Here is an 18613-nt window from a genome sequence, read left to right on the forward strand (position 1 = left end):
CGGCTTAGTGGGTAGAGCGTCAGCCTGCAGACCCAAGGGTCCCGGGTTCGATTCTGGCCGAGGAACTCAGACAACTTAACAAGAGGAAGACAAACGATCCGATTTAAAAGTGGGCAAAGGCCCTAACTAGACACTTCTCCAAAGCGGACATACAGACGGCCAAGAGACACACGAAAGAATGCTCAAAGTTCCCGATCCTCAGAGAGATGCAAGCTGAACCGACGAGGAGGGATCGCCTCACACCCGTCAGAGCGGCTGCCGTTGTCAAATCAACACACGACCAGTGCTGGCGAGGATGTGGAGGAAAGGGAGCCCGCCTGCACTGCTGGTGGGAATGCCGCCTGGGGCAGCCACGGTGGAGAACAGTGAGCGGTTTCCTCAAACAATTAACAATGGAACTGCCATCTGACGCGGCGATCCCACCTCTAGGACTATATCCTAAGAAACCCGAAACACCGCTCAGAAAGGACATACGCGCCCCTACGCTCAGAGCAGCACCATTTCCAATAGCTCAGATCGGGAAACGGCCCGGGTGCCCCTCCGTAGGCGCGTGGGTAAAAAAGCCGTGGTTCATGGGCACCGGGGAATACTATGCAGCCGTGGAAAAGGGGCCCTCTTAGCCTTGGAGACGGCATGGAGGGGCCTGGAGAGAGTCACGGTAAGTAGAATAAGCCAGTCGGCGAAAGGCACGCATCTCATGATCTCACTCATAGGTGGCATCTAAGTAACAAAATAAACGGACGCACGGAGTGGATGCAGAGACACGGACGCATGGGACAGAGTGCGGGATCTCGGAGGGAAGACGGGGAAGGGTGGTGATGAACCAAAGACCTTGGGTGCAGCTATGCATGACCCATGGACACAGACAATAGGGCGGCGAGGGCCTGGGGCGGGGGGAAAGAAGGAAACAACGGTGATACGTTCAGCGACGGAATTATTAAAAGGAGAGAGAGCCGGCCGGCCGGCCTGCGCACTCACCGATGGCCAGGGTCATGGCCTTGAGCTTGCTGCGCACCAGCTTCACCACCATGCTCTTCTGCAGGGGCGTCGAGCGGCAGCACAGGACCGAGCGGCACTGCTTGGCCAGGAAGAGGAACTTGTCCTCCAGGCTCTTCTCCAGGGCGTACGCCAGGCTCCTCCCGTCGATCACCAGGCTCAGGCAGGGGCCGGGGGCGGCGGCCTCGGGGGGCGGGCGGAGGAGAGGGTAGAACCGCACGCCGGCGCCGCCCGCCGGGGTCTTCTCCGGGGCGCCGGGGGGCGTCCGGGCCTGCACGTAGGCGAGGCACTGGTCCAGCAGGGCGGCGCACGCCTCCTGGGGTGGACACGGGAGGGCTGTGTCCGCTGACGGGGCCCCACCACAGACCAGGTCACCCCCCTTCCCCCCCAAACACGACTGGGGCCCGTGGTCTCCCTCGTGGGCACCAGGCTGGGCCCAGGTTCCTATCTAAGACCCGGTTAGCTACGGAGGACGGCTGTTCTGCCCTGGCTGGTGCTCCTCAGTGGTTAGAGCACCAGCCCCCACACTGACAGGTCTCGGGTTCGATTCCCAATCAAGGGCACGTGGCTCGGTTGCAGGTTCCGCCCCCGGCCCTGGTGCAGGTGGCAACCAATCGATGTGTGTCTCTCTCACATCGATGTCTCTCTCTCTCTCTCTCTCTCTCTCTCTCTCCTCTCTCTCTCTCTCTCTCCCCCTCTCTGTAAAATTAATAAAAACATATCTCGGAGCCTGGCTGGCGTGACTCGGTGATTGAGCATCGACCTATGATCCAGGAGGTCATTCTGGTCAGGGCACATACCCGGGTTGCGGGCTCGATCCCCAGTAGGGGGCGTGCAGGAGGCAGCCGATCCATGATTCTCTCTCAGCATTAACGTTTTCTTCTTTTTTGTTGTTAATTCTCACCCGAGGATATTTTTCCATTGATTTTTAGAAAGAGTGGAAGGGAGAGGGAGAGACAAAGAGAAACATCGATGTGCGAGAGACCCGTGGATTGGTTGCCTCTTACACGTACCCGGACACCAGGCTCCGGGGAATCTACAACCAAGATATGTGCCCTTGACCGGAATCGAACCTGGGACCCTTCAGTCTACGGGCTGACGCTCTATCCACTGAGCCAAACCGGCCAGGGCTCATCATTGATGTTTCTCTCTCTCTCTCTCTCTTCTCACTTCCTCTCTGAAATCAATACAAATATATTAAAAAAAAAACAACCCCACAAACATATTCTCGGGTGAGGATTAAAAAAAAAAAAAGAAGAAAAGAAAGAAATCGCATATGTGTTCCTTTGAAACTAAGAGACCGTGGTGAGTGCCACCTGTTCCATGGCAGTGACAAGCTCCTACTAAGCACCAGAAACGGAACCCAGGTGCAGGCAGAGGCCCAGGGCAGCGGCTGGTCTCGTCAGCTGCTGGAAAGCGGAGGCTCCAGGCGGTGGCATCGTGCTGAGCTCCCGGGGGAGGCCCCCGGTGGGAGGCTGTCCCTGAGGCCCCGGCACCTGGCACCCACCTGGGAGTCGGCGTTGAGGGTGATGACCTCCTCGTCCTGGTCCAGCAGCTTGCAGGCGTGGGCGATGTTCACGGCCGTCTCCTGCTTGTCGCCGGTGAGAACCCAGATCTGCAGGCCCGCCTGGCGCAGTTTGGCGATGGTTTCGGGAACGCCGTCCTGCAGGCGGTCTTCGACCCCAGTGGCACCTGGTCCGACAGAGATGGGGCTCACAGGTGAGTGAGGCCCTTGTCCCCCCGTCCGTCCCCAGACCCCGATGGGGCGAGACGCCATACTGAGAGGCCTGCAGGATGGGAGCCGCCGAGGGTTGGCCTGGTGCGGCCTCACGCCCACGCGGAGGAGCGGGTAGGCCGGGGCACGTTCCCTGGCGCTGACTGCTCCACGCAGCGGAGGGTGAGCAGGGGTAACTGGGAGGCAGTGACTAGCTCCTACTAAGCGCCAGAAACGGAACCCAGGTGCAGGCAGAGGCCCAGGGCAGCGGCCGGTGGTCTCAGCTGCTGGAAAAAGGAGACCCCAGGCGGTGGCATCGTGCTGAGCTCCAGGGGGAGGCTGCCCCGGGTGGGGAGGGCCGAGGCAGGGTGTCCCTGAGGCCCAGGCACCTGGGACCTCTGAGCCCACACCAAGCGTCTCCAGCTCTCCCAAACGCGCAGCTGACTTCCACCTGTATTTTTCATTTTTTTTAAAAAATATTCTTATTGATTTCAAAGAGGGAGACCTAGGAACCAGGAGGTCAGGGTTCGAGTCCCGGCCAGGGCACAGGCCCGGGTTGCGGGCTCCATCCCCAGTAAGGGGTGTGCAGGGGGCAGCCGAGCCATGATTCTCTCTCGTCATTGATGTTCCTCTCCCTCTCCTTTCCTCTCTGGAATCAGTAAAAGTATCTACAAATAAACAAATAAAAATAGAAAATACTTTAATATGTCTTTTATTGGTTTCCCAGAGAGGACGGGAGAGAGAGAGAGAGAGAGAGAGAGAGAGAGAGAGAGAAACATCGGGCCAGGAGGTTCTGTAACCAAGAACGGAGAGCACGTCACCTGCCCCACCCAGACCATCTCTGAACCACCCTGGTCCACCCAAGGGGCTGGGAGGGAGTGTAATTACCCAAAAGGTGCAGGTTGGTCTCCAGGCGGATGGCCGACTGAGAGAGGAGCTCTTCTCGGTTGTCCACGGCGGATTCCGCCTCGAGGTGGCTCTGCAGCCAGCAGGCATACTCCTCCTTACTCAGCACCTGAGAGGGAGGGAGGGAGGGAGGGAGAGAGAGAGAGAGACAGGACCCCCTGAGTGCGTGCCTCATGGAGCGCCTGGGGACACATGGCGGCCCCCACTCACCCTCTTCTATTTTATACCAGAGGCTCGATGCACAAAATTCGTGCAAGGAGCTCAGCCCTTGCAGCCCCGCCCCCTCCCCACTGGTTGTTCAGGAAGGTCGTTCCAGGAGGTCATTCCGCCGCCCAGTCTAATTAGCATGTTAGCTCTTTATTATATAGGATATATATATATATATATATATATATATATATATATATATATATTAAAGATTTCTTTTTTGTTTCTACTTTATTTTTTTGTTACTTGATATTTTCCCCTCAAGTGTGGAGAGCGTGGAAGGGAGGGGGAAAGACACAGAGAGAGAAACATCGATGTGAGAGAGACGCATCGCTTGGCTGCCTCCTGCACGCCATCGGACCAGGGCCGGGGAACCTGCAACCGAGGCAGGTGCCCCCTGGATGGGAATCGAACCCGGGACCCTTCAGTCCCCAGGCCGACGCTCTGTCCACCGAGCCAAACCGGCCAGGGCCTATGTTTTCTTTCCTAAATATATTTCGTGTTGATTTCAGAGAGGAAGGGAGAGGGAAAGAGAGAGAGAGAAGCATCCATGATGAGAGAGAATCATGGATCGGCTGCCTCCTGCACACCCCACACTGGGGATGGAGCCTGCAACCTGGGCGTGTGCCCTGACTGGGAATCGAACCCTGACCTCCTGGTTCCTGGATGGATGCTCAACCACGGAGCCACGCCCGCGGGCCCCCACTCACCCTCTTGGCGATGCACAGGGTCCGCAGGCCCTCCACCGCGTACAGGTTGAGGTAATTCTGGGTCTTGCTGCGGATTTTTTTTTGATGCCTCCCCCTGGCGTCATCTAGGTTGGAGCGGAAGCAGAATAGCGGGTGAGCAAGTTGGGGACCTGGGGAGGAGGAGCCGGGGGACCTGGGGAGGAGGGGCTTGGGGACCTGGGGAGGAGGGGCTGGGGGACCTGGGGAGGAGGGGCCGGGAGACCTGGGGAGGAGGGGCTTGGGGACCTGGGGAGGAGGGGCTTGGGGACCTGGGGAGGAGGGGCCGGGGACCCGGGGAGGAGGGGCCGGGGATCCTGGGGAGGAGGAGCCGGGGGACCTGGGGAGGAGGGGCCGGGGGACCCGGGGAGGAGGGGCTTGGGGACCTGGGGAGGAGGGGCTGGGGGACCTGGGGAGGAGGGGCCGGGGGACCTGGGGAGGAGGGGCCGGGGGACCTGGGGAGGAGGGGCCGGGGACCTGGGGAGGAGGGGCCGGGGGACCCGGGGAGGAGGGGCTTGGGGACCCGGGGAGGAGGGGCCGGGGGACCTGGGGAGGAGGGGCCGGGGGACCTGGGGAGGAGGGGCCGGGGGACCTGGGGAGGAGGGGCCGGGGGACCCGGGGAGGAGGGGCCGGGGGACCCGGGGAGGAGGGGCCGGGGGACCCGGGGAGGAGGGGCCGGGGGACCTGGGGAGGAGGGGCCGGGGGACCTGGGGAGGAGGGGCCGGGGGACCTGGGGAGGAGGGGCTTGGGGACCCGGGGAGGAGGGGCCGGGGGACCCGGGGAGGAGGGGCTTGGGGACCTGGGGAGGAGGGGCTTGGGGACCTGGGGAGGAGGGGCCGGGGATCCTGGGGAGGAGGGGCCGGGAGACCCGGGGAGGAGGGGCCGGGGGACCTGGGGAGGAGGGGCCGGGAGACCTGGGGAGGAGGGGCTTGGGGACCCGGGGAGGAGGGGCCGGGAGACCTGGGGAGGAGGAGCCGGGGATCCTGGGGAGGAGGGGCCGGGGATCCTGGGGAGGAGGGGCCGGGGGACCCGGGGAGGAGGGGCCGGGGGACCTGGGGAGGAAGGGCCGGGGGACCCGGGGAGGAGGGGCCGGGGATCCTGGGGAGGAGGGGCCGAAGAGCCGGGGGACCTGGGGAGGAGGGGCCGTGGGACCCGGGGAGGAGGGGCCGAAGAGCCAGGGGACCTGGGGAGGAGGGGCCGGGGGACCCGGGGAAGAGGAGCCGGGGGACCTGGGGAGGAGGGGCCGGGGGACCCGGGGAGGAGGAGCCGGGGACCCGGGGAGGAGGGGCCGGGGGACCCGGGGAGGAGGGGCCGGGGATCCTGGGGAGGAGGGGCCGGGGGACCTGGGGAGGAGGAGCCGGGGACCCGGGGAGGAGGGGCCGGGGGACCTGGGGAGGAGGAGCCGGGGACCCGGGGAGGAGGGGCCGGGGGACCTGGGGAGGAGGGGCCGGGGGACCCGGGGAGGAGGGGCTGGGGATCCTGGGGAGGAGGGGCCGGGGGACCTGGGGAGGAGGGGCCGGGGGACCTGGGGAGGAGGGGCCGGGGATCCTGGGGAGGAGGGGCCGGGGGACCTGGGGAGGAGGAGCCGGGGACCCGGGGAGGAGGGGCCGGGGGACCCGGGGAGGAGGGGCCGGGGATCCTGGGGAGGAGGGGCCGGGGGACCTGGGGAGGAGGGGCCGGGGATCCTGGGGAGGAGGGGCCGGGGGACCTGGGGAGGAGGAGCCGGGGACCCGGGGAGGAGGGGCCGGGGGGACCTGGGGAGGAGGAGCCGGGGACCCGGGGAGGAGGGGCCGGGGGACCTGGGGAGGAGGAGCCGGGGACCCGGGGAGGAGGGGCTGGGGGACCTGGGGAGGAGGGGCCGGGGGACCTGGGGAAGAGGAGCCGGGGGTCCTGGGGAGGAGGGGCCGGGGGACCTGGGGAGGAGGGGCCGGGGGACCTGGGGAGGAGGGGCTGGGGGACCTGGGGAGGAGGGGCCGGGGATCCTGGGGAGGAGGGGCCGGGGATCCTGGGGAGGAGGGGCCGGGGGACCTGGGGAGGAGGGGCCAGGGGACCTGGGGAGGAGGGGCCGGGGATCCTGGGGAGGAGGGGCTGGGGATCCTGGGGAGGAGGGGCCGGGGATCCTGGGGAGGAGGGGCCGGGGGACCCGGGGAGGAGGGGCTTGGGAACCTGGGGAGGAGGGGCCGGCAGACCCGGGGAGGAGGGGCCGGGGAGCCTGGGAAGGAGGGGCCAGGGGGCCGGGGACCTGGGGAGGAGGGGCCGAAGAGCCGGGGGACCTGGGGAGCGGGACAGGGTACCTGGGGAGCAGGGCAGCAGGAGGTCCATGACCACCGAGTCGGCGCCCTTGGTGTAGACCTGGATCTCCTGGGTGAGCGGGTGCCGGACGACCACCGACATGCGCTTGCGCGTGGAGTCGAAGCCCAGCGTGTGCAGCAGCGGGAAGGTGAGGCGGCCCAGGTGCGGCAGCTGCACGGCCACCCGGTCCTGCAGGCGCTGCACCAGCGCGCAGTTGTAGGCGCGCGCGGCGTAGACCAGCGCCGCCTCGTCCGGGCTCTCGGCCTCGTAGCGCAGCTCGGGCTCCTTGGGCGGCGGCGGCGGGGGCGCGCGCTCCAGGGCGCACGGGTCCGGGGCGCACCGGTCGGGGGCGCATGGCTGGGGCGCCCTGCCGTCCTCTCCGCAGCTCTCGCTGGCCACGGCCTGGGCCTGGGCCTGGGCCGGTTGGCTCAGCTTCTCCTCCAGCCCCAGCAGCGCGCTGTCCGCCGACAGGACCGGCAGGAAGCTGGACCCCGACTTGGAGCTGGACTTGGCGGGGACCAGGCTCGCCGCGCTGCCGCACCCCGTTAGGCGGCTGGGCGAGAACCGGCGGAGGAGACCTTCTAGGGTCTTCACGGGGGACTTGAGCTGCTCAAACCTCACCCTCACCTGCGAGAGAGAGGGCAGGAGGCGGTTAGGTGGGGTCCCCGCCCGGGCTGCCACCCGCAGGCCCGGAAGGACGCCCGTCCTTCCTGGCAGATTCCTGGATTTCCGGGCGCACACTGGAGGAAGTTGCAACCAGAGTCAACATCCCTTTCTCTTTCTTTCCTTTTTTGTTTTGTTAATCCTCACCTGAGGTATGTTTCTATTGCTTTTCAGAGTGGAAAGGAGGAGAGAGAGAGAGAAAGAAAAATATCGACGTGCCCGGCCGGTGTGGCTCAGTGGCTGAGCGTCGACCTATGAACCAGGAGGTCACCGTTCGATTCCCGGTCAGGGCACATGCCCGGGTTGCGGGCTGGATCCCCAGTAGGGGCCGTGCAGGAGGCAGTTGATCCGTGATTCTCTCTCATCATCGATGTTTCTCTCTCTCTCTCCCTCTCCTTTCCTCTCTCTGAAATCAATAAAAATATATTTAAAAAAACCCTCAAATATGCAAATAACATTCCCAAACCCTGAAGAATCTTTTCCGAACCAGTGACAACCTGCTCAGCTGGCTGGGGACGCTGGGATCCCCGTCCAGGTGGCCCGTCCCCGAGTCCTGGTCCCCGAGTCCCGGTCCCCGGCCTGTCCGGTCCTCTCTCCTGTATGGAGCTGGGAGCCTGAGACTCGGGGGACGGGGGGACGTCGTGTCGGGCCCCTGCCTCTCCTATCTCCCCCGACTCGGCCCCTGATCGCGGCCCCCGATGGCTGCCGCCTGGGGGTAGAGGGGGTCGCGGGCTCTCGGGGGGCCTCGGGGGTGGGACTTGCCTTCTGCCGGGGCTGTTCCGGGGCGGTGACCACGACGGTGTTGCAGATGGTGAGGGCGATGAAGAAGTCGAAGACGTCGGACAGCTCGGGCGAGAGGTGGGCCGCCGGCGGGTGCTGCTGGTGCCTCGCGACGGCCAGGCACCGGTCGCACTCGCTCACCTTCTCCAGCAGCTTGGGGTCGGGCGTGATGTCCGTCTCCTGCAGGGGACCAGAGGCCGAGGGACCTGCTCAGCGTCGGTCTGGCCCAGGGACCCACTGAGTGTCTGCGTGGTTGATGAAGGCACCTTGATTTCTTTCGTGTTTTTTTTTTTTTTTAAATCCTCACCAGAGGATATTTTTTCCATTGATTTTTAGAGAGAGTGGAAGGCAGGAAAGAGGGAGAGAGAGAAGAAGAGAGAGAGACATCAATGTGAGAGAAACACCGATTGGTTGCCTCCCACTCGCACCCCTATGGGCCAGGGATCAAGCCTGCAACCGAGGTATGTACCCTTGCCCGGAATCGAACCCGGGACCCTTTGGTCTGCAGGCCAACGCTCTGTTCACTGAGCCAAACCAGCCAGGGCGGTATGTTTATTGATTTTTGAGAGAGAGAGAGAGAGAGAAACACTGATGTGAGAGGAACCTTGACCGGTGGCCCCCTGTACATGCCCCGACTGGGGACTGAACCCGCAACCTAGGTAGGTGCCCTAGAACAACCACAACAAAACACAGAGCCTCTGATGGCCCGGAGGTGAGGGGCTGGGGGGGGGGGGTGGTGTGCAGGGGGGCGGGCCTCACCATGGGGCTGCTGAAGGCGGTGTGCTTGGACAGCATGCTGGCCCTCCTGGCCTCAGCCCGGCTGCCCGTGCGCCGGTGCGACCTGGTGCTCTGGGTCCGGTGCACCAGGCGGACGCTCTGGTGGCTCCCGATGCTGCCGCGCTGGGACAGAGACCCGCCTCTGGGCACCGGCTCCTCCGAGTCCGAGTCGGCCTCCTGGTACCGGGCCAGCCGCTGGGCTGTGGGGAGAGGGCCACGGGGTGACCGGTGGGGCGTGGAAGTGCGTCTGCAGGGCCCTCGCCGCCTCTGCCGTCTGGCGAGGTGAACACCTCCGAGGGGTGGAGGACGCACCTACACGCCAACCTGATGCGGGTGAGAGTCTCAACCGATTTCACAGATGTGAAAACCGATTCCCAGAGCACGCCCAGAGCGCGCTAAGGTCCCAGGGAGCAAGGCTGGGGTCCGGGGTGCGGGTGGGGAAGGTGGTATGAGGCCCGTGGGCTGCCAAGTCTTGGGTCCTATCCTTTTTGTTTGTTTGTTGGTTTATTCCTCACCCGAGGATATTATTTCTATCGATTTTATTAGGGAGAGTGGAAGAGAGGAAAAGACAGAGAGAAACATCGATGTGAGAGAGACACATCAATGGGTGGCCTCCCGCTCGAGCCCCGACCAGGGTCCGGCCCCAGGGGGTGGACCCTGCAACCGAGGTCCATGCCCTTGACCAGAATCGAACCCGGGACCCACACCGGCTAGGGCTGGGGCCCCGTCCCTTCCGGCACACACAGGGACCGAGATGGGTTCACGTACAGCCCCCCATCCAGGGGCAGCCTCATGGGCATGGGGTCTCGGGGGGACAGGAGCTTGGGAAAGCCTGGCCCTCTGAGTAGCAGGGGCCGTCCTGCCGGAGGCTCACACAGGGAGGCTGGTCCTCAAGGCTGTGGGGTGCTCAGGCCCAGGCGGGCTCCGTCCCCACTCACCCCATCACCAGGGAGAGCCTTTAAGGACACCCGCCACCAGGGGGCAGTGTCACCCATGCACAGGTCCCTTGTCGGACCTCCTGGCACGTAGGTTGATGCTCAACCACGGAGCCTCGCCGACAGGGCAATAAAAAATACATATGTATATATTTTAAATATATTTTATTGATCTCAGAGAGGAAGGGAGAGGGAGAAAGAGAAACATCAATGAGAGAGAATCATTGGTTGGCTGCCTCCTGCATGCCCCACACCGGGGATGGAGCCCGTAACCCGGGCATGTGTCCTTGACCGGAATCGAACCCGGGACCCTTCAGTCCGCAAGTTGATGCCCTATCCATTGAGCCAAACCAGCCAGGGCAAAACATACATATATATATATATATATATATATATATATATATATATTAAAAATCAATGAAAAGCCCTTGCTGGTTTGGCTCAGTGGCTAGAGCTCGTCGGCCTGCGGACTGAAGGGTCCTGGGTTCGATTCCGGTCAAGGGCACGTACCTCGGCGGCAGGCTCCCGGTCCCAGTCCCGGTCCGGGGGGCATGCAGGAGGCAGCCCATCGACCTGTCTCTCTCACATGGGTGTTTCCCTCTGTCTCTCCCTCTCCCTTCCACTCTCTTTTGAAATCAATGGGGGGAAAAATATCCTCGACTGAGGTTATAACTAAATAAGAAATAATACAAATCAACGGGAAAATGAGAATCCTCGGGTGAGGATTAACCAACAGAAATCAGCAACCCTGGAAGGATGCGTGTGTGTGTGTGCATGTGTGTGCGTGTGCATATGTGTGCACACAAGTGTGAGTGTGTGTGCGCATGTGTGAGCGTGCGTGTGCGGGCGTGTACACACAAGTGTGAGTGTGTGTGCGCATGTGTGAGCGTGCATGTATGGGCGTGTGCACACAAGTGTGTGTGTGTGCGTGTGCGTGTGTGAGCTTGCGTGTATGGGCGTGTGCACACAAGTGTGTGTGTGTGTGCGTGTGTGAGCGTGCGTGTATGGGCGTGTGCACACAAGTGTGTGTCTGTGTGTGCGTGTGCGTGTGCGAGTTTGCGTGTATGGGTGTGTGCACACAAGTGTGTGTGTGTGTGTGCATGCGCGTGCGTGTGCAAGCGGGCATGCACGGGGCTCAGCACGGACCAGCTCTCGGGGCCCAGCCGCCCCGGGGGCCCCCCACCCGGGCTCACCGTTGGCGTCGTGCGAGTACTCCATCCCCGACACGGTGCAGCGCCGGAACACCATCCTGTTCTCCGTCAGGGTGCCGGTCTTGTCGGAGAAGATGTACCGGATCTGGCCCAGGTCCTCGGTGATGTTCAGCGCCCGGCACTGCAGCTGCGAGTCCGTCCCCTCGTCGTACAGGTCCACGTCCTGGTGGATGAAGTACACCTGGCACACCTTGACGATCTCGATGGACACGTACAGCGACACGGGGATCAGCACCTGGGGGACGCGGGGCGCCCAGAGGTGAGGGACCCCGAGGACCAGGGCGGCCGGGGCCGGTCCAGGCCGGTGGCGCCCGCCTTGTTCCGGCCACGCCCCCCTGGGCATCTCTAACATCCCGATCGCCCCCCCTCCCGGCCCCCCAACATAGAATTCTTCTTATTCACAGCGTGAACTCCCCTTCACGTGGAGGAAGCCGAAGAGGCCACGAACTCGGGCTAAACAAGCTGCCCGAGAACATGGCGTCCGTGAGCGAGAAAAACAAAAGGGAAAGGACAGCGGACGAACCGAGGAAGAAATCACTAAGGAATTGTTAATAATAATAATAATAATATGAAGGGACATGAAAAAATAGCAAGTGAAGTTTTAAAAGATAACAGAGAACTGAAATGCATAGATATGTCACCGTACGTATTTGTATACTGTACACGCAGCCCCTAGAACCGTAAGAAATGCAAAAAATTCACTGTGAACGACGCATTCTCAAGTTGCCGCCCTCTGGGGCGTGTGCCCCCCATTGGGAGCCACTGGTCTAAGCTATTTAACATGACAACCACGGTGTGGCTCAGGGATTGAGCACCGACTCGCAAACCAGGAGGTCACGGGTTCGATTCCCGGTCGGGGCACAGGCCCGGGTTGCAGGCTGGATCCCCAGTGGGGGGCGTGCAGGAGGCGGCCGATCCGTGATTCTCTCTCATGATTGATGTTACTATCCCTCTCCCTGCCTCTCTCTCTCTCAAAAAAAAAAGAATCAATGAAATGACGACCACAGACGCCAGCCGGTCTTGGCTTAGTAACCAGAGCGTCGGCCGGCGGACCTCAGGGTCCCAGGTTCGATTCCGGTCAGTCAAGGGCAGGTACCTCGGTGGCAAGGTTCCTCCCAGCCCGGGCCCTGGTCGGGGCGCGTGCAGGAGGCAACCCATCCATATGTCTCTCTCACATTGATGTTTCTCTCTGTACTTCCCTCTCTCTTCCATTCTCCCTGAAAAAAATCAACGGAAAAATATCCTCGGGTGAGGATGAAAAAAATAAAATAAAATGAAATAAAATACAATAAAACGAGCACCCCACAAGGAAGCAGGTGTGTACTGTACCTTTCGGAGCGTACAGGGGTGGGCTTAGCGTCACTATGGGGAGAGTGTTTTTAGGATATTGGCAAAGGGTTTAAAGAGGAGCCACGCAGGGGAGAGCAGACATCCTCGGGGTGTCCCCGGGCCTGGGGCAGGCGCAAGCCCTGAGAGAGGCTAGGAGAGGAGAGAGGAGAGGAGAAAAGACAAAAGACACGGCTCAGTCAGAGTCCCCGTGAGCGAAGTCAGCTCGGGCCAACAGCAGCCCCCGGGCTGTCCTCCCCCCGGGCTCCCAGCGGCCCGACCCTCGGACGCACCCCAGCCAGCGACTTAGTTTCTGCAAAGCACGAAACAGAGCAGAGACAAGAAGGCTCCCAGGACAACATTCAGGTTCCCTCTGACAACGTAAGAGCAAGCTCCATGAACCCCCCGGCCAGCGTGGCTCCGTGGTTGAGCCTCGACCTAGGAACCAGGAGGTCAGGGCACAGGCCCGGGTTGCTGGCTCGATCCCCAGTGTAGTGGGTGTGCAGGAGGCAGCCGATCCATGATTCTCTCTCATCGGTGATGTTTCTCCCTCTCCCTTCCTCTCTGAAATCAACAAAATACATTAAAGAGAGAGAGAGAGAGAGAGAGAGAGAGAGAGAGAGAGAGAATGGCAAAGGAGAATTTGAACTTGAAAATCACCCAAGGAAACACCCTCTGGATAAACTCGGTGTCGACATAAATCGCGACGCATTCGGGCGGTACACGGGTGGGTGGTCCTCGGCCCCGAGGAGGGGTGAACGGGCTACGTCCAGGCGGAGCCCGAGGACTCCCCGCGTTCTGGCCGGGAGAGTACAGCGAGAGCCGCGGGGCCCTCGGCACCGATACCTGCAGGACGATGATCATCGTCAGGAATGAGTAGACGGCCGCGGTGACCGGGGACAAGGAGCCGCCGTCCGCCTCGGGCACATCAAACAGCGCCTTCTTCTCCTGGTACCGCCGCACCCAGACGCCGTGCCCTGTGGCAGCGTGCAGAGAGAAAGAGCGTCACTCGCCCGACGGCTCAGGGCAGACGGAAGCCGAACCGGAAGGTGGTTACTCAGGGCGGGGACATTTTGGCCAAAGGAGCCCGCTGGCCGCCGAAGAAAGCAAAGCTCAGCCCGGCCGGCGAGGCTCCGGGGCTGAGTGTCCACCTAGGAACCAGGAGGTCACGGTTCGATTCCCGGTCAGGGCACAGGCCCGGGTGGTGGGCTCGATCCCCAGCGTGGGGCATGCAGGAGGCAGCCGATCCATGAATCTCTCTCATCGTTGATATTTCTCTCTCTCTCTCTCCCTCTCCCTTCCTCTCTGAAATCAATAAAAATATATTAGAGCCCTGACCGGTTTGGCTCAGTGGATAGAGCGTCGGCCTGCGGACTGAAGGGTCCCGGGTTCGATTCCGGTCAAGGGCATGTGCCTGGGTTGCGGGCACATCCCCAGTGGGGGGTGTGCAGGAGGCAGCTGATCGATGTTTCTCTCTCATCGATGTTTCTAGCTCTCTATCCCTCTCCCTTCCTCTCTGTAAAAAATTAATAAAATATATACATAAAAAAACATATATATATATATTAGAAAAATAATAATACAGCCCTATCCAGGTTGGCTCTGTGGATGGAGCATCAGCCTGTGGACCAAAGGGTCCCGGGTTCGATTCCACTGAAGGGCACGGACCTCGGTTGCAGGCTCCTCCCCAGCCTGGGCCCTGGTGGGGGCAGGTGCAGGAGGCAGCCAACCAACCATGTTCCTCTCACATCGATGTTTCTCTCTGCCTCTCCCCGTCTCTTCCACTCTGTCTAAAAATCAATGGGAAAACATCCCCGGGTCAGGACTAGCAACAACAACAACAACAACAACAACAAAATAATAATAATAAAAGTAAAACATCATCCCTCCATCCAGGAAACTTCCAATGGGAAATACGACCCAGGGCGCCAGGCCCACGTGCCTGGGCATCTCCCCGTGGCCCCGGCGGACGCCACTCAGCTTTAGGGCCCAAGGAGGAGTCGCCGGCAGCCCACCAGGCCCGCCCGGAGGCCGTCCCGCGAGGAGACTTACCGACCGCTGAAAACAGACACATACAAACGAGGAGGAGGACACACCAGAGCACGTCACAGTTCATCTGCCGCTCCAGCATGCTGCGCTTGTAGCGAGGGCCGCTGTTGTTCAGCAGCGCCTTCGTTTCGTGTCCTGTGGGGGGACGGGGTGTGGGGGGTGGGGGGAGGAGGAGGAGGGGGGCGCAGCAGTCAGTGTCCAGCCGGGAGGGGACCCCTGGCACCGTCTCTGTGGACGGAGGTATAACGCTGCTGCCATCCAGGAATACGTAGGGGACAGGCCCGGCCAAAAGAGCAGGGTATAAAAAATAAAAAAAAGAGAGAGAGAGAGTAGGGTATAGCAACGATCCGAACCCGGCAACAGCCACGGAGCTGCACGGAGGGCCACAGGCTAACGCGCTCAGGGGGAGCACTTTTGGGTCAGGATGGGATTAGATATTGTGCTTTTTTTCTCTCTCTCTTTTTTTTTAAATATAGTTTATTGGTTTTTTACAGAGAGGAAGGGAGAGGGACAGAGAGTTAGAAACATCGATGAGAGAGACACATCATCAACTGCCTCCTGCACGCTCCCCACTGGGGATGTGCCCGCAACCAAGGCACATGCCCTTGACCGGAATCGAACCTGGGACCCTTCAGTCCGCAGGCTGACGCTCTATCCACTGAGCCAAACTGGCTAGAGCTATGCTACTTTTATAATCAGAAAAAAACACACACACACCCCAGCCGGTGTGGCTCAATGGTTGAGCATCGACCCATGAACCAGGAGGACACGGTTCAAGAATCCCGGCCAGGGCACATGCCCGGGTTGGGGGCTCGATCCCCTGTCGGGGGCGTGCAGGAGGCAGCCGATCCATGATTCTCTCTCATCACGGATGTGTGTGCGTCTCTCTCTCTCTCTCCCCCTCTCCCTTCCTCTCTGAAATCCATCAAAAGATATTTTAAAAAGAAAAGGGGGGATGCTCCCGAGCTCACAGGACGAGGAGGGCAGCCGGTGTGCCCCCCCAGGCCCCCCCACGTGCGACCCTCGTGCCCACCTGCGTAGATGACGATGCCCACCACGGCCTCCGTGTTTCGGACGGTGCAGCCTCGTAGCAGCAGGTTCTCCTTGTGCAGCCCGGCCTTCTTCCCGTTGTCGTGCGTGCTGCGGGGGGGACGTGTGTCACCCGTCACGGGGGACACCTACCCGGGCCTCCCGTCCCCGGGAGCGCTGCCTCGGGGAGGCGAGGCCTGGGTGCAGGGCGGGGAGGGCGAACTGGGACCCCGGAGGGCGGGCACCCTGCCTCCGTGGATTCTACAAGACCCGGCGTGGGCTCTAGTCGGCGTTCGCTGGGAACCGGGCTGCTAGGAGCACCGCCAGAGCCAGGGGATTGGGGAAGGAGCTTTAGGAAACCTTTTTTAAGATATATTTTCAGGGGGAAAGATCAAGCAAAGGACTTGTATGCATGCATATAAGCATCAGTGATGGATGGGGACAACAGGGGGTGAGGGTGAGGGCAGGACTGGGGGATGAGGGGACATTGGGGGGATAAGGACACATTTGTAATATCTTATTCAATAAAGGGGGGAAAAAAGAAATATTTTTATTGATTCCAGAGAGGAAGAGGGAGAGAGAGAGAAACATCGATGATGAGAGAGAATCATGGATCGGCCGCCTCCTGCACACCCCCTACAGGGGATCGAGCCCATCATCTGGGCCTGTGCCCTTGGCCGGGAATCGAACCGTGACCTCCCGGTTCCTAGGTCGACGCTCAACCACTGAGCCACGCCGGCCGGGCAGCTTTGGGGGAACCCAAAGAACCGTGTGTCCAGCAGATCCTCCTCACTTCTCGGACTTTAACTCGCTCCCGAAGCAACGCGTCCGCAAGCAGGAGCTTTTGTCTCCCTCAGGAAGGACGTCGATGGAATTCATCCGGGCCAGACCCCCACGCGGCTTCCCCCTCCCCCCTTTCTTGTAGACGGTGTAAACGAACGCCTCTTAAATGGATCCGGCCACCCCCTACCGGCCGGCCTTCACGGGATTTTTCACACATCACTGCCCCCGAGATGCTCTCGCCAGCTAACGGCTTTTCCTTTCTCCAGATCAACTCCAGTGTTTCTACCGACGCAAGTGCCTGTGGCTGCGGTTTTGCGTTTTAAGTATCTTTTTATTGCCCGGCCGGTGTGGCTCCGTGGCTCAGTGTCGGACCTAGGAACCAGGAGGTCACGGTTCCATTCCCGGTCCAGGGCACAGGCCCGGGGTACGGGCTCCATCCCCAGAGTGGGGCGTGCAGGAGGCAGCCGGTCCAGGATTCTCTCTCATCATCGATGTTTCTCTCTTCTCTTCCTCTCTAAAATCAATAAATATATATATATATATTTTAAAAAATATGTAAATCAACTGTTCTGGTTATTGGTAAGGTTCCGGTCCACAGTTGGCTGTTACTGGCGAAGTGTTTGGCAGAGTCCACAATTATATGAGGATTTTTGACGGCGTGGCAGCCGGTGCCATAACTCCGTGCTGCTCCAGGGCCCGCCGTGGGCATATACGAAGCCGGTCAGACAGAAGGACAGGGCGGGGGCAGAGGGACGGACGGCACTCACATGCAGCCTCGGAACCGGCTCAGGTCGTTGTTGGGCCTCTCGCACTCGATGACGCTGGTGAAGGTCAAAGGGTCGAATTCGGAGACCTGAAACAGCATGGGGGGGCGTCAGGGTGCTGGGCTCCGCGGCTCTGTCCTCAGAGGCCCTCACCTTTCTGCCTTTTTATTTATTTATCATCATTATTTTTTAAAAAATATATTTGTGTTGATTTCGGAGAGGAAGGGAGAGGAAGTGGGGGGGGGAGAGAGAGAGAGACCCCAATGATGAGAGAGGATCATGGATCGGCTGCCTCCTGCCCGCCCCACCCTGGGGATGGAGCCTGCAACCCGGGAACGTGCCTTGACCGGGAATCGAACCCGGGACCCTTCAGTCCGCAGGCCAACGCTCTAACCACGGAGCCACACCAGCAAGGTCAAGGGGTGTTTCATAGAAAACCACCGTCAAAACCTACATGAGCGCCCTGGCCAGTGTGGCCAAGTAGTTAGGGTGCCGGCCGGCGTGCATGGAAGGGTCTCGCGTTCGATTCCGGGTCCAGGGCACGTACCTGGGCTGCGGGGCTGCTCCCTGCCTCCAGTCGGGGCGTGTGTGGGAGGCAACCAGTTCATGTGTCTCTCACATTGACGTTTCTCTCTCTCTCTCTCTCTCTCTCTCTCTCTCTCTCTCTCTCTCTCTCTCTCCCCGCCCCCCTCCCTCCCTCCTTTCCTCCCCTCCACTCACTCTGAAAAAGCAATTGAAATAGCCTCTGGTAAGGATGAACAAAAATTAAAAAAACAGCCCAGTTTGCGTGGCTCAGGGGCTGAGCGTGGACCTAAGAACCCGGAGGTCACGGTTCGATTCCCCGTCAGGGCACATGTCCGGGGTTCGGGTTCGATCCCCAGTGTGGGGCGTGCAGGAGGCGGCCGATCCATGATTCTCACCATTGCTGTTTCTCTCTCCCTTCCTCTCTGTGAAATCAATAAAAACATATTTTAAAAAAAATAGCCCTAACCGGCTTGGCTCAGTGGATAGAGCAACGGCTGTCGGACTGATGGGTCCCGGGTTCGAGTCCCGGTCAGGACACACCCCTCGGTTGCGGGCTCAATCCCCAGTCGGGGGACGTGCAGGAGGCAGCTGATGGATGTTTCTCTCTCATCGATGTTTCTCACTCTCTCTCCCTCTCCCTTCCTCTCTGTAAAAATCAATAAAATATATTTAAAAAATGAAAGGGCAGGGGGAGTTGGCAACTGGTAATGAGCTAGCAAACTTCGCCCTCCACCCCCACCCCGACCCCGTGGCGCCTCATTTCCCCCAAACTCTTTTATTTTTTGCACGACTCCTGCAGAGCCGCTGAGCACAGCCGCTGGAGGCATGGCCTGTCCCGGAGGACGCAGGACGTAGGACGTAGGACGTAGGATGTACACCCTCCCCTGACTTCTCCGAGCCTCCTTCCACCTTAGGAAGAGGGAAGGTCTTC

At 60.8% G+C, this 18613-nt stretch overlaps 1 protein-coding gene across 1 annotated transcript in view; it reads right to left on the reverse strand.

Moving 5' to 3' along the window:
• The window catches only part of ATP10A (ATPase phospholipid transporting 10A (putative)), a gene marked incomplete at its 5' end in the record, with an annotated part of 45991 nt that overhangs the window by 11456 nt on the left and 15922 nt on the right, over positions 1 to 18613 (reverse strand). The window contains 12 exons of the mRNA XM_081114805.1: positions 979 to 1312; positions 2504 to 2688; positions 3599 to 3725; positions 4534 to 4637; positions 6843 to 7467; positions 8266 to 8463; positions 9043 to 9260; positions 11189 to 11441; positions 13379 to 13509; positions 14585 to 14716; positions 15615 to 15721; positions 17161 to 17246. Of these exons, the coding sequence (XP_080970931.1) occupies positions 979 to 1312; positions 2504 to 2688; positions 3599 to 3725; positions 4534 to 4637; positions 6843 to 7467; positions 8266 to 8463; positions 9043 to 9260; positions 11189 to 11441; positions 13379 to 13509; positions 14585 to 14716; positions 15615 to 15721; positions 17161 to 17246 (2500 nt within the window). The remainder of the gene's footprint in view (positions 1 to 978; positions 1313 to 2503; positions 2689 to 3598; positions 3726 to 4533; positions 4638 to 6842; positions 7468 to 8265; positions 8464 to 9042; positions 9261 to 11188; positions 11442 to 13378; positions 13510 to 14584; positions 14717 to 15614; positions 15722 to 17160; positions 17247 to 18613) is intronic.

This window comes from Myotis nattereri, assembly GCF_964212035.1.
Source record: "Myotis nattereri genome assembly, chromosome: 21".
Lineage (NCBI taxonomy): Eukaryota > Metazoa > Chordata > Mammalia > Chiroptera > Vespertilionidae > Myotis > Myotis nattereri.